The sequence below is a fragment of the Branchiostoma floridae genome, chromosome 3, assembly GCF_000003815.2.
Source record: "Branchiostoma floridae strain S238N-H82 chromosome 3, Bfl_VNyyK, whole genome shotgun sequence".
Taxonomy (NCBI): Eukaryota; Metazoa; Chordata; class Leptocardii; order Amphioxiformes; family Branchiostomatidae; genus Branchiostoma; species Branchiostoma floridae.
Window position 1 is genome coordinate 31,450,899 of NC_049981.1, and position 16,550 is coordinate 31,467,448.

At 43.1% G+C, this 16,550-nt stretch overlaps 2 protein-coding genes across 2 annotated transcripts; both read right to left on the minus strand.

The window, feature by feature from the left end:
- Positions 1-2,015: 2,015 nt before the first annotated feature.
- On the minus strand, positions 2,016-6,432 carry LOC118412395 (hematopoietic prostaglandin D synthase-like). The gene is made up of 4 exons (XM_035815225.1): positions 6,245-6,432; positions 3,669-3,761; positions 2,818-2,933; positions 2,016-2,235 (listed from the first exon to the last, which is right to left on the minus strand). The coding sequence occupies exons 1-4, from the start codon at positions 6,378-6,380 to the stop codon at positions 2,143-2,145; spliced, it is 438 nt and encodes a 145-aa protein (XP_035671118.1). The 5' UTR covers positions 6,381-6,432; the 3' UTR covers positions 2,016-2,142.
- A 762-nt stretch (positions 6,433-7,194) lies between these two features.
- LOC118411828 lies at positions 7,195-15,400 on the minus strand. The gene is made up of 12 exons (XM_035814316.1): positions 15,123-15,400; positions 14,262-14,354; positions 13,691-13,806; positions 13,096-13,191; positions 12,471-12,622; positions 11,326-11,357; positions 10,697-10,846; positions 10,284-10,376; positions 9,501-9,616; positions 9,013-9,108; positions 8,457-8,645; positions 7,195-7,461 (listed from the first exon to the last, which is right to left on the minus strand). Exons 1-11 carry the CDS (start codon positions 15,262-15,264, stop codon positions 8,481-8,483), a joined length of 1,251 nt encoding a protein of 416 aa, XP_035670209.1. The 5' UTR covers positions 15,265-15,400; the 3' UTR covers positions 7,195-7,461; positions 8,457-8,480.
- Between the last annotated feature and the right edge of the window lie 1,150 nt (positions 15,401-16,550).

The window sequence follows — 16,550 nt, forward strand, 5'->3', positions numbered from 1 at the left end:
TATGATATTTATACTCTAAACCTTGTGAAAACATTGTTACCACACATTAAGACAGAGCATCTAGGTTATAAACAATTCCATAGAGAAGAGTCAGAAGACTGTTCCACGTACAGCATCCCGAGACAGGTGTCTCACCCCAGAGTTTTCGCGGGAATTTCAAGATGGCGGACATGACAACGGCGCATGCGCAGTTACTATAACACTGATATGATAACACTAGCGGTGGAACAGGGTGAGTAATCTGCGTTTTCTTCGCATTTGGCAGTAACTACAGCAGCTGCTGTGTATGAGGGCCTGGAGATGGTCGTTAATTGGAGTGTAGGGGCGGAATGGGGCAATGGGATATGTCAACGCTAGAATTGGATAATGTACAGTTACATTGCATGTACGTTTGGGATACTGCTACAACGTCATGGAAAGGTGTTTCGAGAATGAGACTGTTCTGTTCTGTATCTGTTTTGTTTTGAATTGAATTGACCAAATTAACTTCTTTAGACATTCAATCTAACACTAAATTATGTGATTCCATATAGCTAAAGGGGTAGTTCGTTCAAACGGCAAGGGGCTATTATATTTACCAAGTCGTTGTGTGGCTTTACAAGAGCGGAAGGTAAACTGGTTGCTGTAAAGGCAGAATAATCAGTAGATTATCCACGTAAATGTTTATGAGCGAATGGCCGGAGTTACCCGCAACAACAAAGGTGTTCAGCGAACAAGTGGCGAGAAAGCGAGTATTTGTTTTTATTTATTTATTCATCAAGATTCTCCAAATACAGTTGAAGGTTTGGTGGAACAGGTGTTTCTTGTTAGAAGACACCGTTTCACGGCCGCCATACCGAAACCTCCTGTGTAAGCCTTGTGACAGGGAAGAGGACTACAAGGCGTGTCATTGCTCAACGGCCACTATATGTCCGATTCCGGACGCTCGGCGATGTAAGCAGCGACTCCCTTGTTCTCCCTGACGCGCTCCACCACCTTGGCCAGCTTGGGGTACTTCTCCAGTGCGTCTGCGCGGTGTTTCAGTACGTCATGCATTCCCACGAAGAAGGCCAGGTCAGCGTAGGTCAGCTGTAGACAAGAAAAAGAAGCTTTCAGTTGAGACAGTACAGATGTGATACAAGTACTGGTCATTAAAAGCTATAGGCACGGCAAAAGCAGACTTTATAATTACGATAGCCTCTGCCGTACATTCATCCCTATCGGAATAAATAAGTGCATCCAAACAGGTACAAAAGTCGTAATAAGGTACATGGTGACATGTATTTAAAATACTAATTTAAAACAGTTTTGAAACTACTCTAATACATAGGCTCCGTTGCCGCTCTTCTCCGTTATGTTGGAAATATAGCTCGAGATGCGTTCGCATTATTATAAGAAGTCAACCCATTTAGAAATAGTCAGCATTAGGATTCGAGTAGTCTCTTTTTGCAATCATGAATGTTTATCACTGTTCATTATCCTATGTTTGTTTCTACCATGTACTTGCAATTATCCTCCGGGCATGAACTTGCAAATAAACTTACATTTGTTTATGATAGTAAAGCAACTACTCACACTGGCACCAACAAGATGGCCGTCGGGACCGCTCAGTTTCTCGTAGTTGCCGAGGAACTTGGAGACGTAAGGACCGAGAGCCTTCGTCCTCTCCTCCTGGGGAACGTAAGAAAATTTAAGACGTTTGTAAGCAAAATGAGTTTCTCATAAACAGAACCATGCTTAAAAAATTAGTAGTTCTGTGGTCATCAGATATACAAATATTTTGTTTGTTTTATTTATTGAAAGTCGATGTTGATTTGGTGTAAAGACATGTGACGAGGAAATGTCTAATCATGAATTATAACAATGATTGATAATCAATAATATATAGTTACAAATACTCTACACGCACAGCAAGGACCTAATTTCATAGTGTAAGCAACTAACACTTATTGATATACTTTAAAATATCAATCACATTCGCGAAAGTTTCTTTCACATCGATAAACGTTTAACTTAATCGTCTAAAAACACTCTCTCTATATATATAATTCTTGTCTTGGTAGTTTTTACTGTCTTTTATCGAAAATAATTCTTGCCATGCATTCAATTGCTACTGTAGTCATACAATAGTAGTTATCTTTAACAGATGGCCTTCGTGTGCCATCAGCGCAGTCGTTTCCAAGACAAATTGCTGATCGGAAGTTTCTTTTTCGCGTTTGGTCCTTTTCGTGTTAGTGTCGGGTTTTCTGGCTGCATCTGTAACGAAGTTTTGAATGTTAATGATAAAAAGTGCCCGAGGGCTAATTTCAAAATACACGTAACATTAGAATAAGAAAGCTAGATACAATGGGATGCTAAGTCCCGATTTATACTACATACTAAAATACTAAAATATGGATTAAACTATCCATCCGTTTGTCCAACTATATAAAGGCCGAAAGTGTATCGAGTCCATAATGGACGAGTCTGCCGGCAATCCTCGACCTCAACAGCCAAATTGAGATTTGTTACATGTAATTTATTTATTAGTTTGGCTGTTCGGCACGCACAGCTAGGGCTGCTAAACTAACCTGTGGCTATTACAAAGGGTTAGCCTTGCAGACGGAGACAGGGAAAATACAAATATAATTTCACATTGTCAGAATAACAGCCAATAACGATATTCTAGGTGCATCATATCAAGACTATTACATAGATGTTGTCTCTAATGGTATCTACAGTGTCTATGATATAGTACAGTGGTCAGTGTATGCTATATGAGGGTGGTCTAGACAGTCCAAGAGGCAGAGTTTGCTTTTTATAAAAAGATTCACAAAAGGCAAATCTTTTTATCTGTACCTTCGTGGCCTGGTCCGGTGCGAAGAAGGCGTCGCAGAACACGGTGATGAGGTCGTCCACCCCGCACACGAACATGTCCACTTGTGCCTCCTCCCAGCTGGACTTCCCTCCAAGACCTGTGTGGGTACGGTGCAAACAGAGCTGCAGTTCGGTAGGAAATCGCTGACTATCCTAGCGCTGCAAAGCAGTGAGAAAAAAGGGGGGGGAGGCAAACAGAGCTGCAGTTCGGTAGGAAATCGCTGACTAACTCAAAGTGTCATGGCGTTAATTTGATGTTGATTTTAACTGAGAGTTCAAAAAGTCCATGTACATCATCATGTACATCATGTAAATCACTTAAGATGTCAGAACTCCCACAAATCAAAAATAGGCAAATATATAAAGCACTCCTTTATTATTAGAAAGAATACCGAAACTAATTATTAGCCTACTCCGTTGTGACACTATATTAAAGAACTATGTATTTTGTTCTTTGTGTATAGTTGTTGTCATACATTGCTGATGATGATGATGACATTGCACCTTGTACAACTGTCGTACAATAAAGCTCTTTTGTAAAAAAAAAAAAGGGGGGGCCCAGCCTTGCCCAAAAATAGTCCGGTAACCACATGGTGTTCCACCGGGACACTTAGGGGTCACGCCCGAAACAGTCCGTAAACTACTCGGAGGGGCCCCTTTTTCCAGATGAAAAAAAAAACACGTGAACGTCTGCCGATATAATCTGTTCATCTTCGAATCGGTCCAACATTAGGTCCACTGTTTTTGTCAGGTCCGGTTTTTCTGGACCAATCGAACGTTCAACAAGAAAAAAAAACGGTGTACCGGTACCTACCCCTAGACCGTACTATTACCTGTTTCCCTGGCAATGTAGCGCGCTATCGCCCCGCTCTGACACATCACCTTCCCGTCAACCTCTAGGAGCGGCATCTGGCCCATCGGGGTTTCTGGTGAAAGAGAGCATAGATAGATGTTGACTAAAGTAAATACATTATGGGAGATATTAATGTTGGCTAGGTGTCCTTGAGGTTAGAATTGTCATCTCCATGAAAATATGAGATTATATAATTGTTGTGTGCGTGTGTGTATCTGTGTGTTTGTGGATTGTAGTCAGCATAATTCAAGAAGCTATCGATGTATTCCGGTGATATTTGGTATGTAGGTAGGTTGGTCATACAATTTGTTATTGTGAATGAAGGCAAATCATCTGCAAAACACCTGCCTCCGTTGATATGTGTGCACGTAAACACCCGTATGGTCCACCGTACCATTGAACTTTAAACTCTTTGGTTAGTGTCGACGCCGCCGCTTTAGCTGAGGGGGAGGATTGTTTGTACAGCCTGTTTGCCTAGTACGTTCACGGTGACAGCAATTTAAGGCAACTATTCTTGGTAACAATCATGGTATTCTAGAATATATAAAGAAAGCTCCAACAGTGGTCTTTGTCTTGTCTTTTGCAAGTGACAGCTGTAACACAATGATGTCTCTATTATAAATCCCTCCCTAACCCTACCCCCAACTCTGATATAGGGACGTCGGGAACGATGGGGCATTGGAACATAAGGCTATTCCTCGAGTATATTTAAAAAAAACAACTGAACTTTCATGTCCTTGTTGGGAGGGTTGCTGTCTCAGAACCTGGAGGTACTGAGTTCGAATCATAGACAGGTAACGATGCTGTGCTCACGAGGAAAGGCACTTTACATCAGTTTACTCACTCGTGTCAGGTTTACATGAGTTGCTAGCTTCACCTAGGGACGTCCCACGGATAGAACGTTAGATTGAGGTCCTCTGTTTTAAGTACAGCGACAGCTACGAGCACGTTGAAGAATGCTCTTATTGGAAAGCTGGGGTCCATCCCGGTGTGATTGGATCTAACAATCTGTTCGGATATATAGCTTGTACTTCTCTCTCTAAAGGTCGGCCCAGGCCACTTCGGGCTGTTGATCCTGTCGTCCTCGTATAGAATAATCATTGTGGTACATCTAACATTGAACTTCAGACTGTTGTGTGGGTTTACAACATATCGACAATGATTATTTGGGGGTGGGGGGCTAATTGAGATCTTTATTTTGCATGTTGTTGCCCACATGGGCTAAATGCAGTGATTTGATAGTAATTACATGAAGTACTAAAGAGGGTCTGCATGCCTTTTTCCGTTAAGCGTTACGAGCCATTTTAATTCACCGTTAATCGTTACCGACCCGCTCTAATTCAACGTTAATCGTTATCGGTATATTCTTCGTGAAGCGTTATTGGTCGTTTTAATTCAACGTTAATCGTTATCTGTTACCCCGAATTCACCGTTAAGCGTTACCAAGAAATTCTTCGTAATCCGTTAGACTATACACACGAAGTATAATGCCAGGTAGAACCCCTGAAAATGCAGGAAAGGGCGTTTCAAAGGGTCCAGATTTCAAAATTTCTCCTGGCCTTCGGCTCTGAACATGGTAAAATATGCTGCGGAAGCGTCGCCCTCAAAACTTTATCACGCATACAGATTTCAGTGTCAAACATAGCTTAGTTTCGGGCAAAAAGTTCTCCTAGAATGCGGAAAATGAGGTTTCTCCGGACCTCCATTGCGACGGCTTGCGCCTTTGGCGCTCACGACGACATGGCGAAAATATGTTAGGGGCGTGGGTTTGCGCCCCCCCCCCCCCCCCAAAAAAAATTTTCTCTCTAATAAAATGTCATTTAATTTAATTTAGCTTCGTCTTACGGCAAAATTTGTCCTTCAAAATGCAGTAAATGGCGTTTCAGACGGTCCAGATTTTAACATTTTCCCGGACTTTCCCGGACTTATATTGCAACGTCTCGTGCCTTCCGAGCTCGACATGGTCAAAATATGTCGGGGGCTCTGGGGGTGGAGGCCAAAGCTACGAGTATAATCATGTGTAATTTAAAGAAAAGGTCAAAATCAACTTAGCTTAGTCGGTCGGCAAAATTTGCCGAAAATGTAGGAAATAGCATTTAAGAGGGTCTTGATTTTAAAATTTTGCTGCCGCCGTCTCTGTGGCGGCCCGGGAACTCTGCCTCCGTCAATTTACAGATGTCATGGACATTGTCCCTGTCATTCCTCGGGTTCTTGGCACCTTTTGCTTTTCACAATGTATTTTCACCCATTTATATAACTACTCTAGCGTTGTATGAATAGGAATGCACGCCAAAGTTACTGTTAAGTTTTGCAACTCATTCTAAATTTACCGTTAAGCGTTACCGGGCCTCCTGAATTTACCGTTAAACGTTACCGGGCTTCTTGAATTCACCGTTAAGCGTTACCAAGACCCCCCCATGCAGACCCTCACTAAAGACTGTAAGGCCTCTCACATGTGATGCAATTTTGTATGATATTATAAGCATGTTCCGTATGTGTTGACGCAGTTGAGGATCTTGTACTTGCATGTTGACACAATAAATGCCGCAAACTTACTTTCCTTCAGCTTAGCCCAGGAGGGGCGGTCGATCCTGTAGTCCTCATACTGCACACCGGCGGCGGCGAAGATCAGCCTGGTCAGCTCTCCGCGCGCGCGCAGGTCGAAATATGTCAGCTTGTACTTGGGAGCCATGATGGTGCAGTCGTCACAGAACAGGAACCAGCGCGGAACAATCGTCTTTCGTTGTGTCTTGTGACAAGAGGAGTGTTTTTGTCCAGTGCAGACAAGCTGACACAACAACTTATGGATTATTACATTGAGTTCTGAGGGGGCGCCTTTAATAAGATATCAGCCAATCTAGCAGTAGTCTGTGCAATGATAGATGTACATCGAACCATGGTATGTTTCCTTGTACAAAATTGTAGTTCAGACAAGCTTACATAAGTTTTTCTGCGCTCTCTGTGCCATTTAAAACTTCACCGTTATCAGAATGTTACCATTCTACCCCTTGTTCTTGAGACTCCATCTAATGGTCCGTGCGAAACCATTTATAAGTCATCCATCTATAAACCAGACGAATAACAACCTGTTAATGTTTGAAAAGGCTATGCTATTTCTGTAATTAAGGAAAAGGTCGAAGACCAAAGTCAACTACTACACGCGCCCACACAGCCACGAGCTCAACCCGTACGCAGTCTGGACTGTTTATTGTTCGGGGCAGGGCTGATGGATTGACCCCCTAACCCCGAGATCGTGGATTCATGAGTTTCACGGCCGTGGAATTCCTCACCTTTGGTGATGGTGGAACTTATACTAGTCTAAAGCTATGGAAATCATCAACTAAGTGACGAAATTCAACGTTAGGGTTAGGTTAGCGTCTTGGACCGTTAACCCAAACCCCTTAGTTAGGTCCCTAACCCTAACCCCATTGCCGCCAATGCAAGAGATGAGTGCATGCATGTCCTTCCATAGCCTCGAAACTCAGCAATCATCAGACTTCGGTAAATAAGTCTAATTACGATTTAATGGAAAACTCTGTAACTTCGTCTACACATGTTTTAAGAACAGAGAAGAAGCATGTAAATTATAGTATATCTATAGCTTTTCGTTTACTCCCTTTCTACCAAACTGACTTCCAATGGGCATGGATATGCAATAAACTTCATTGTCATTGTCATTGTCATTGATAATAGCTCGATTGCCTGTGACAACAGCAACCAGGGGGTAAGAAATCAAGTATCCATTTGCATTAGATTTGCAACAGAATAAAGGACTACAAAACAGGGTTCTCTTAAAAGGCTGGGCTGTCTACCAGGCCAGGCTACCTGGCCTGTCTACCTGGCCTGGCTATCAGGTCAGGCTACTCAGATCCCCCCATTCATAACCCCATCATATGGCATTCAGCCCAAATAGCTGATTGACAGGCATAGTAATTGCTAATCTTTAACCCTGCAAGTGACCTGAGGTTGGCCTGTCCACCACTGGCTGGGCCCTTCGGGAATGTGTCTGGTAGGCCTTCCTTGCAGCATGTCAGGAACACATTCAAGTACTGTGTTGACTCGAGTAAATGCTTTAGGGTTTAGACCTAGAAAACAGAGGTCCTGGGTTCAAATCCTTTGACATGTCACAAAATCTGTGCTGTTAACAGTACTTTCCCCACTCCAAATTGTACATGGGGGTTGGAAAGATTATTGGTAGTGGAATGAGAGGATTGGGTTCTGTCCTGGACACAAAAATTGTACATTGGATAACAATCCACAGCCTCAAAAAGGCTATGTGACTACCGAGATTGTGTATGTCAACTAGCATAGAGAACAAGGAGGTACATGTAATTATACCCCCCTTGGTCAGTACAAGTTTAGCTTTACAGTGATTTATGCTCTTCCTTCTTGAAGATATTCAATAAAGAAACAAATGTCTGTTGCTGGCAAGCCCATTCTTACACACACACACACACATACATACATGTACACACCCACATTCACACACCCACAAACATACACCCACACAGTACTGGTACTTGTGTTCCTGACGCTGCAAGGAAGGCCTCCCAGACACATTCCCGAAGGGCCCAGCCAGTGGTGGACAGCCAACCTCAGGTCACTTGCAGTGTCGGGAGATTAGCAATTACTATGCCTGTCAATCAGCTGAATGCCATATGATGGGGCTATGAATGGGGGGATCTGAGTAGCCTGACGTGATAGCCAGGCCAGGTAGACAGGCCAGGTAGCCTGGCCTGGTAGACAGCCCAGCCTTTTAAGCGAACCCCTACAAAACATGCCATATTCAAAACTATATATTTGTTTCCGGGCGCTCTGCGATGTAAGCAGCGACTCCCTTGTTCTCCCTGACACTCTCCACCACCTTGGCCAGCTTGGGGAACTTCTCCAGTGCGTCTGCGCGTTCCTTCAGGATGTCGTGCATTCCCACGAAGAAGGCCAGGTCAGCGTAGGTCAGCTGTGAGGAAATGAATGAGCAGCAAATTGAAAGTTTCCACTCAGGAATTGCTCTCCTCTACTGGTTGTCTCCCCCGCAACCTTGACTCAAAACGAATTAACTTGTATGTCTTAGTAGATGAAATGGTTACTTACTAACCATTACTTATGAAAGTAATGCAAATGATACTACAGGTAGCAATGGCCTGTTATATATGTAGTGCAGGGTACGAAACAATATTATATGAGCTAACTCAGGCGGCTCTATTCTACCAACTTAACATTTCCTTTCGATGAACAAAATACGGGTTTACTTTTGCGAAAAGCAATTTTACAATCATGTGCATCCCAAAGGCTCAGTAGAGTGTTATATAACAGTAATTACTCACACTGGTACCAACAAGATGGCCGTCAGGACCGCCCAGTTTCTCGTAGTTGTCGAGGAACTTGGTGACGTAAGGACCAAGAGCTTTCGTCCTCTCCTCCTGAGGAACGTAAGAAGATTTATGAGGGCCAGGCAAGTAGGTTAATGTTATTAGATGCAATGAAAATGTGTGACGTTGGATCATTTCAAATTGCACCCAATTTTTGGTAATACTTGTATTTCGTACCTAGTGACAGTATAGGGCAGCAGGTGTCCTTACGTTTTTGGCGGTACCCAGGTAGGGTTTGCTCACCTTTCGCTCAACGATGGAGGGGCGAATGTGTGTTCCTAGTAAATCCAGAACGGAAATGTCTGCCCGAAAGAGCCTATTCCAGATGCGGTCACCATGTTTAATGTATTCACGCGAGAACACATTTATCACGTGAACGCGCGTGAACTTGCACCAAGGAGCACCAAAACGACCACAAAATACATCTTAAGCTGTAAAGTTACCTTGATGGCCTCGTCTGAAGCGAAGTGAGCATCGCAGAGCTTGTCGATGAGATCGCCCACACCGCACACGAACATGTCCACTTGTGCCTCTTCCCAGCTGGACTTCCCTCCCAAACCTGAGTGGGTACAGTGCAAACAGAGCTGCAGTTCGTTAAGAAATCGCTGACTATCCTGGCGCTGCAAAGCGGTGAGAATAATGTTTACAGTGTCACTGACAAAAGAGTGTGGATGCTGTCTAAAACGTCCGACCGTTTCCAAAATCATATCCAGTTGCGCGAGTAACTGATTTTTGGTGTATGCAGGGTTGTAGCCAGCCAGAAATCATTTTCCATCCCCTCGATTTTGAATGGCTTTGGCGCAGCGTTCCTAGGGGGGTCCGGGGGCATGCTCCCAAGGAAAATTTTGAAATCTAGACCCTCCGAAATGCTATTTCCTGCATTTTGAGGGTACAATTCTGCTCACAGAGGACGGAATGGGCAAAACAATTGCCCGTCCCCAGCTGCAAAGTATCTTTGTGTGTACATCTTACCTTGATTCTTCATCGATTGTTCAAATAACACTGCCGTGCATCGGCCAAAGAAACCATTGCCAGATTTACCATTACATATCATTAAGCCATGTTGATTTTATTATATGGAGGACATCCACCCGCGCTTTCATTTTCGGCAACTTTTTTGGGGGCTCCTACGCTCGCACCAGTATTTTGGGTTCCCAGCTGCAGAGGATGTCAACCATATAATCAAATCAATATGGCCTTATCGTTAAATATTGTGCAGTGATTACCTGTTTCTCTGGCCAGGTAGCGCGCTATCGCCCCGCTCTGACACACCACCTTCCCGTCAGCCTCCAGGAGCGGCATCTGGCCCATCGGGGTTTCTGGAGAGAAGAGAAATGTCCATGGCCTTGTAGCTAGTCGGACAAGTGCATGTCCAAAACCCTGATAATATATTACCTGCACTTGAAGTATCGAAGGGGGCCGGGGCAGTTTCACCCACTCTCACCTGTGATGCCACTTTGTACAGCCCGTTTGAATATTTTTAACTCTATTGAAATACCTATAGACGTTCTCCATATATATATTTCTCCTCAAGTCCTGCTGTCTTGCACCTTTAAACTTACATTGCATAGACCTTATGTGCCACTAAAGGGCAAAAAACAGTTTAAAAGACGCAATCGACGCCATAAACTAGGCTTACTTTCCTTAAAGGCCGGCCACTGGGGGAAGTCGATCCTGTAGTCCTCATACTGCACCCCGGCGGCGGCGAAGATCAGCCTGGAAAGCTCTCCGCGCGCGCGCAGGTTGAAGTACGTGAACTTGTACTTGGGCGCCATGATGGTGAGGTCGTCTCAGAACACCGCGGAACTAACAAGACGTCTATCGTTGTGTCGCGTGTCAAACTTGGGTTAGATTTGGTCCCCTCCAAGTCTTATAGAGTTGAGAAAGAATGACGCAGCAATAAAGAGACCGTTCCACTTGATTTCAAGGGGCGTCTTTGATGACATAGACACGTACCCCTCTAGCAGCCGTACGTGCGATGAAATAAATAAACAGTACTATATGGGTATTTTTGTGCATAGAGGCAAACGTAAGACAAGTTTACCACTGTTTTCGTACATTTCCTGAGCTTTTTGAAATCTCACCGTCCTTACCTTCCTACCCCTACCTTATCCAAGAGTCCGCGCGCACGCCTTAATAAGTCATCCATCTTTAAACCAGAAGAATATCAACTTGCTGCCCCAAACTCCAAACCCCAGCGAGAAACCTTCAGATGAGCCATTGCCTACCGTGGACCCAACATCTGGAAACGTCTACTACCTGACATACGTTCAGCCACAACTCTGACTTCCTTCAAGAGACTATTAGAGCCAGAGTAACGGGAACAACCGAAATGAGCGGACTGAATCATAGTAGCAGCTCTCACTATTATGTATGTTGTACTATGTATGTAAAATGTGTGCATAAACTTATAAGACTCATTAGGACTTTAATGATGTAAAGTATATATACTTTGACTCTTGCCTCTTCCCCCATGACCTCAATGAAAAGCGGCCTGTGGACCGATTAGAGATTTCATGAATAAACGAAGGTTCAAACAAACAAATAGTAACCAGGATTTTCTACTAGGAGTATTTATCCAGGAGCTGTTCATGTTTGGAAACGCTGTGGTAGCTGATCTGTAATGAAGTAAAAGGTCGCAGACCAAAGTCCACTGGAACACGCCACCCGCTCAGAGAGACACTTGTCCGGTCAGTGGACTGATCGTTTATTGTTGTAGAGTAGAAACCAGTTAATTGCACAACGGATTACCGCACACTTCTGTTGATTGCATGGAATCCCAAACTCTCAATAACTTCGCATTGTTGTCCTACCCGGATAATTGTACGAAATACCCTGACAAATAGTGGGGTGAATATTTATCAAATGGCTTCTACTCTAATTGGTGTTCCATGGTAGTGTTCACCTGAAAATAGACACTAAGTTTGTTCTATTTTAGAGCTCCACATCACTTCAACTACTTATAGCGATCACTCAGGAAGATTAAATATCAGATTATCTGTATAGACATGTCCATCACAACTAGCAGCTCAGTCAATGATAGCATGGCAGTTTGCGGTTCGACCAATGATAGACTAGCAGCATTTCTGCCAAATATTTGCAATCTCATGTTATATAACCAACAGCCTCAACCTTCTTTACCATCACCCTCAAAAGTCCCGTGGCGGTGGTACTCTGAATGATGTTGTATTATTTATTTTATTTGATCAAAATGCAACAGTACATTACACAGACCTATAGGCAGCACAAGCTATGTTATATTTTACTACGTTGTGATGGAGGTGGGCGGGACTGTTTGAGCAGCTATACAAGTTTTTAGAGATGATCAAGAACAGGTTTCATTTATCCATGTTCTCGTTTGTTAAACAAAACAATCAGCACCATAGGAACCTAAGAGTTTCTTGCTCTATGACGGAGTGTCAGGACGCTTGGCGAGCCAGGTAGCCACTCCCCTGTCCGCCGTGACGTGCTCCACAACCTTGGCCAGTTTGGGATACTTGTCCAGACTGGTCACTTTCAGGATGTCGTGCATGACATTGAAGAAGGCCAGGTCAGCGTAGGTCAGCTGTGGGACAGCGGCAACAATGAAATCTTGAAAGTCAATACAAGCCACAGTTTTCAACCTCTTTGTTTAAAAAAAAAGGTCCACAAGAACTGATGTTATACTTCAAATAAGGTTAGATAGTGTAAATGACGAGTCACATTTTATTTCAAACTGCCCCTTCTACGATCAAGATAGAAAAGAGGTCTTTAAAGAGGCTGCCCAATTCCATACTAATCTCTCCACTTTCACAAATAGCAAAGTACTTTCCTTTATACCATGAAACCCACACATAACAAAAAGTGAGATCCTTCGTCTTCCACTATCTCAAAAAAAGGAGTCAATCCCATTAAGATACAATTTAGGGTAGTTAGCTTACTATACTGTTTACCATTGTTTGTCTGTTATTTGTGTCGTTTTTTAATCCAGTTGTAGAGATTGTATTGTATTTGAAAACTGTGTACATCATTTGGACAAAGAAGTATTATGGTACTCACACTCGTTCCGACAAGGTATCCCTCAGTTCCACAGAGCTTCTCGTAGTTAGCGAGGAAGTTGGGGACATAATTCGCCAGATCCCTCTTCCCTTCTTCCTGTAAGAGTCGTTCATCAATCAAATTAAAGTCTATAGAAGGAGAACAAATGGCGTTCAGTATGTCTGAAAGCGTCATTGCGACCTGCACATTTATGTGATCATACAGAAGCTTCCTATGTATCCAAATTAGGAATTGTATTATACGTCCTGTTTTAATGTCTTGAAGCCCAGGAAGATTAGCTACTTATAAACTAATGTACAAGCTAATGGACTAAATAAAGTATCCAAGCATCCATGCAACTTTGAGCTCAGTGCATCAGACACATTGTAGCTTCAAATCTGTTTGATAGCAACCGACAAAAGGAAAAGGAAGCCAAGGGAGACCATAGACCAACTTCATTCATGAATTCATAATCTAAGAACTGACTCCAGCATAACTAAGGTCCTGGACGACCTGGCTGGCCTTCCATAGCCAAAGGCTGGGGGCAAATCACTAGCTTGTCACCATCAGTGTTTATCATTAACCTCCACTATGATTAGTTGACAAGCACCGGTACCTTCTTTGCCTCGTCCTTTTCGAAACGAACAGTTATGAGGTTGGTGAGGAGATCGTCCGCCCCGCACACGAACATGTCGGCTTGTGCCTCCTCCCAGCTGGTTGTCCCGCATAGACCTGCGTGGACACGTTAGAAACGTTGAAGATAAATAATAAACCTTTTGAAGAGAATGTCATGATATCATCATTGTCGATGAGAACACTTGCATCAAATATGCGTTTAATGGTTGACTAGATGAAACTGGTTTGAAGCATTCCTTTTCATATCTTGTGCCAACAAAGAAATAACCAGCATCAACCCCCCCCCCCCCCTCTCTCTCTCTCTCTCTCATTCTATATATATATATATATATATATATAACTATATATATATATATATAACTATATATATATATATATATATATATATATATATATATATATATATATTATAACTATACAAATGGAATTTGATATGGACAGGATAACTATCAATAACTATGTTTTAAGCACATTTACATATACAAGGGTGACACGAAACAATATTAATGAGACTAAGATTTCCGAAGTGACTGAGATGAAGATAACGTTACCTGTTTCCCTGGCGACGTATCGAGCTATGGCCAGACTCTGGCACATCATGCGGCCATCCACCTCCAGGACCGGGATCTGACCCATCGGCGTGGCTGGGAAACGGACATACGAAGAATTTTATACAAACTACATGTCTTGGAAGGCGTTCTGACAGATACAGAAACGCGTGGATGTCTTTTGACGTCGCTACAACTGGGGACAAGATGTTGAAATAGTGTCCCCAGTTGAAGACTTGCAAACCTAATACAACACAAAACTGTTAGCTCGGTCCGACCTGCTGGGACAGTGACCTAAGAGAGGCAGCCTGCTGCTGGATAACGAGATGGAGCAACAAGATATGATGATGAAGACGTCGCTACAAACGGACAAACGATTATTATCTAAACTGTATATCTTGGGAATTGTTCTGCCAAATACAGAAATGAATAGGTGGTGGCTCGTGTTTAAAGGTAAAGAAAAAGCTGCCAAATTCTTCTAAATCGAGGCATGGAACAGTTTCTATGGTTAACACTGCAATGTGGCTCGCCACTGCCAAGGCGTGCCTTTTCAAGTTTAACACGTTCAAAGGTCGTTCTTGAACAAGTGGAACTGTATAATATCCAACACAAAAATCGGACTCACCCAAATTTTCGACTGAACAGCTCCAGTGATGTCACGGCAGCAGTGGATTGTTCATTCCTTGACAAAGACTGGTGCTGTTCAGTCGAAAATGTGGGTGAGTCCAACTTTTGTGTTAGATATTACAGTTCAACTAGTTCAAGAATAACTTCTACCAACTCAGATGAACTTTCAAGTTAACTGCAAAGGTAGCACTGCTTTCCCAGTAGCCAATGTACACTCTCAACACTCAGGAAACGTACTTCCTTTTGCCTTGAAGGCGAGCCATTGTTCCCAGTCGAACCTGACATCCTCGTACTCCACTCCTGCCGCGGCAAAAATCAGTCTGACCAACTCGCCGCGTCCTCTCGCGTTGAAGTACGTGAACTTGTACTTAGGCGCCATGGCGTGCGGGTGCTGACTCAGAGATAAAACGCCGTACGTAAAATGACACGTGTTCCTTAGGGGACGTCTTTGTCTTTCTCATAGAAGGACAAGATGAACACAGAACGGACCCACACACCTTTTCAGGCGATCGGATGCTACCACTCAAATTTCAGGGGACGACTTAAATGGGCAGGATACAACAGTTAAAGACGCGCACAGCCACATGCAAGCTAAGCTAAACATGTAACAGCATCCAGTTTCTCTATCGTACCGCGAGCATTTTTGTTACAAAGATGTTAGTCTATAATATCATTTCTTTCCCGTCGCCCCCGTCTTGCTTGTGGTCGCGTCTCCCGGTTGGTGGGCACCTGTTGATCATTGATTCATTAGTAAACTAACGTGGTAGACTCACGTAGCAACCGAAGATTTTTCCTACCTGACCTGGAGCTGTTAATGTTTGAGAAGCTGTGTGTCTCCGTCAAACATGATCACGCCGCAGGTCACGCTTTCGTTCAGACAATCAGGTCCTTGTAGGTTTTCTGTAGCTGGGTATATTTATACAGGGAGGGCTCGCTAGCCCTTTGCCCCTCAATATAATGCGAATGTGAATGAAGACCTTTATTGCACATACATACCCACTGGGTTTAGAACAGGTCGCAACAAGATATACATGAAATATGTACAATGGATCTACTATACTAAAGAATCGTATTCTACTACGTGAATTCGACTTCTTCTCGTTTCTTTGTGATAGTGAAAATATAGAAACAGATATGCTTTATAAGTAAAGGTTAGCACTTAACTGGGCTTTCCTCTTTCCACCCAGGTGTAAACATAAGTACCAGGTAAAAGACAGTGGGATGAGATGTTTTGGCTCCGCCTACCAATATCGTGCCCTAGACACGTGTACATGGATAACGACCCACTTCCCTTATTAAAGGCCTTAAAAGTACTACAGGAGTACCTTTACCTACGGATGTAATCGATTGAGATTGTTTTGTATATCCATCTATCTATCATGTTTTGACTGTTTGTGCATTGTGTATATATTGATGGCATCATCATTATCATCGTTCGGCATGAGTGTTTTTAACTGATGTTTGTACATATTGACAATTGTATGTACGTTATTGTCTGTATGAAGTAGAGGAAGATTAGTGGCGTGCCCTAGGGCACTTCACTAATGGATTTCCTAATAAAGTCTCAAGTCTTTGGTATACAATTAAGTACGGAAGAAGTAATATTGAAATGTTAATTTGTCATGAAATATGTCTTGCCTTTATTAACCGCCGTGAAAATTGAGG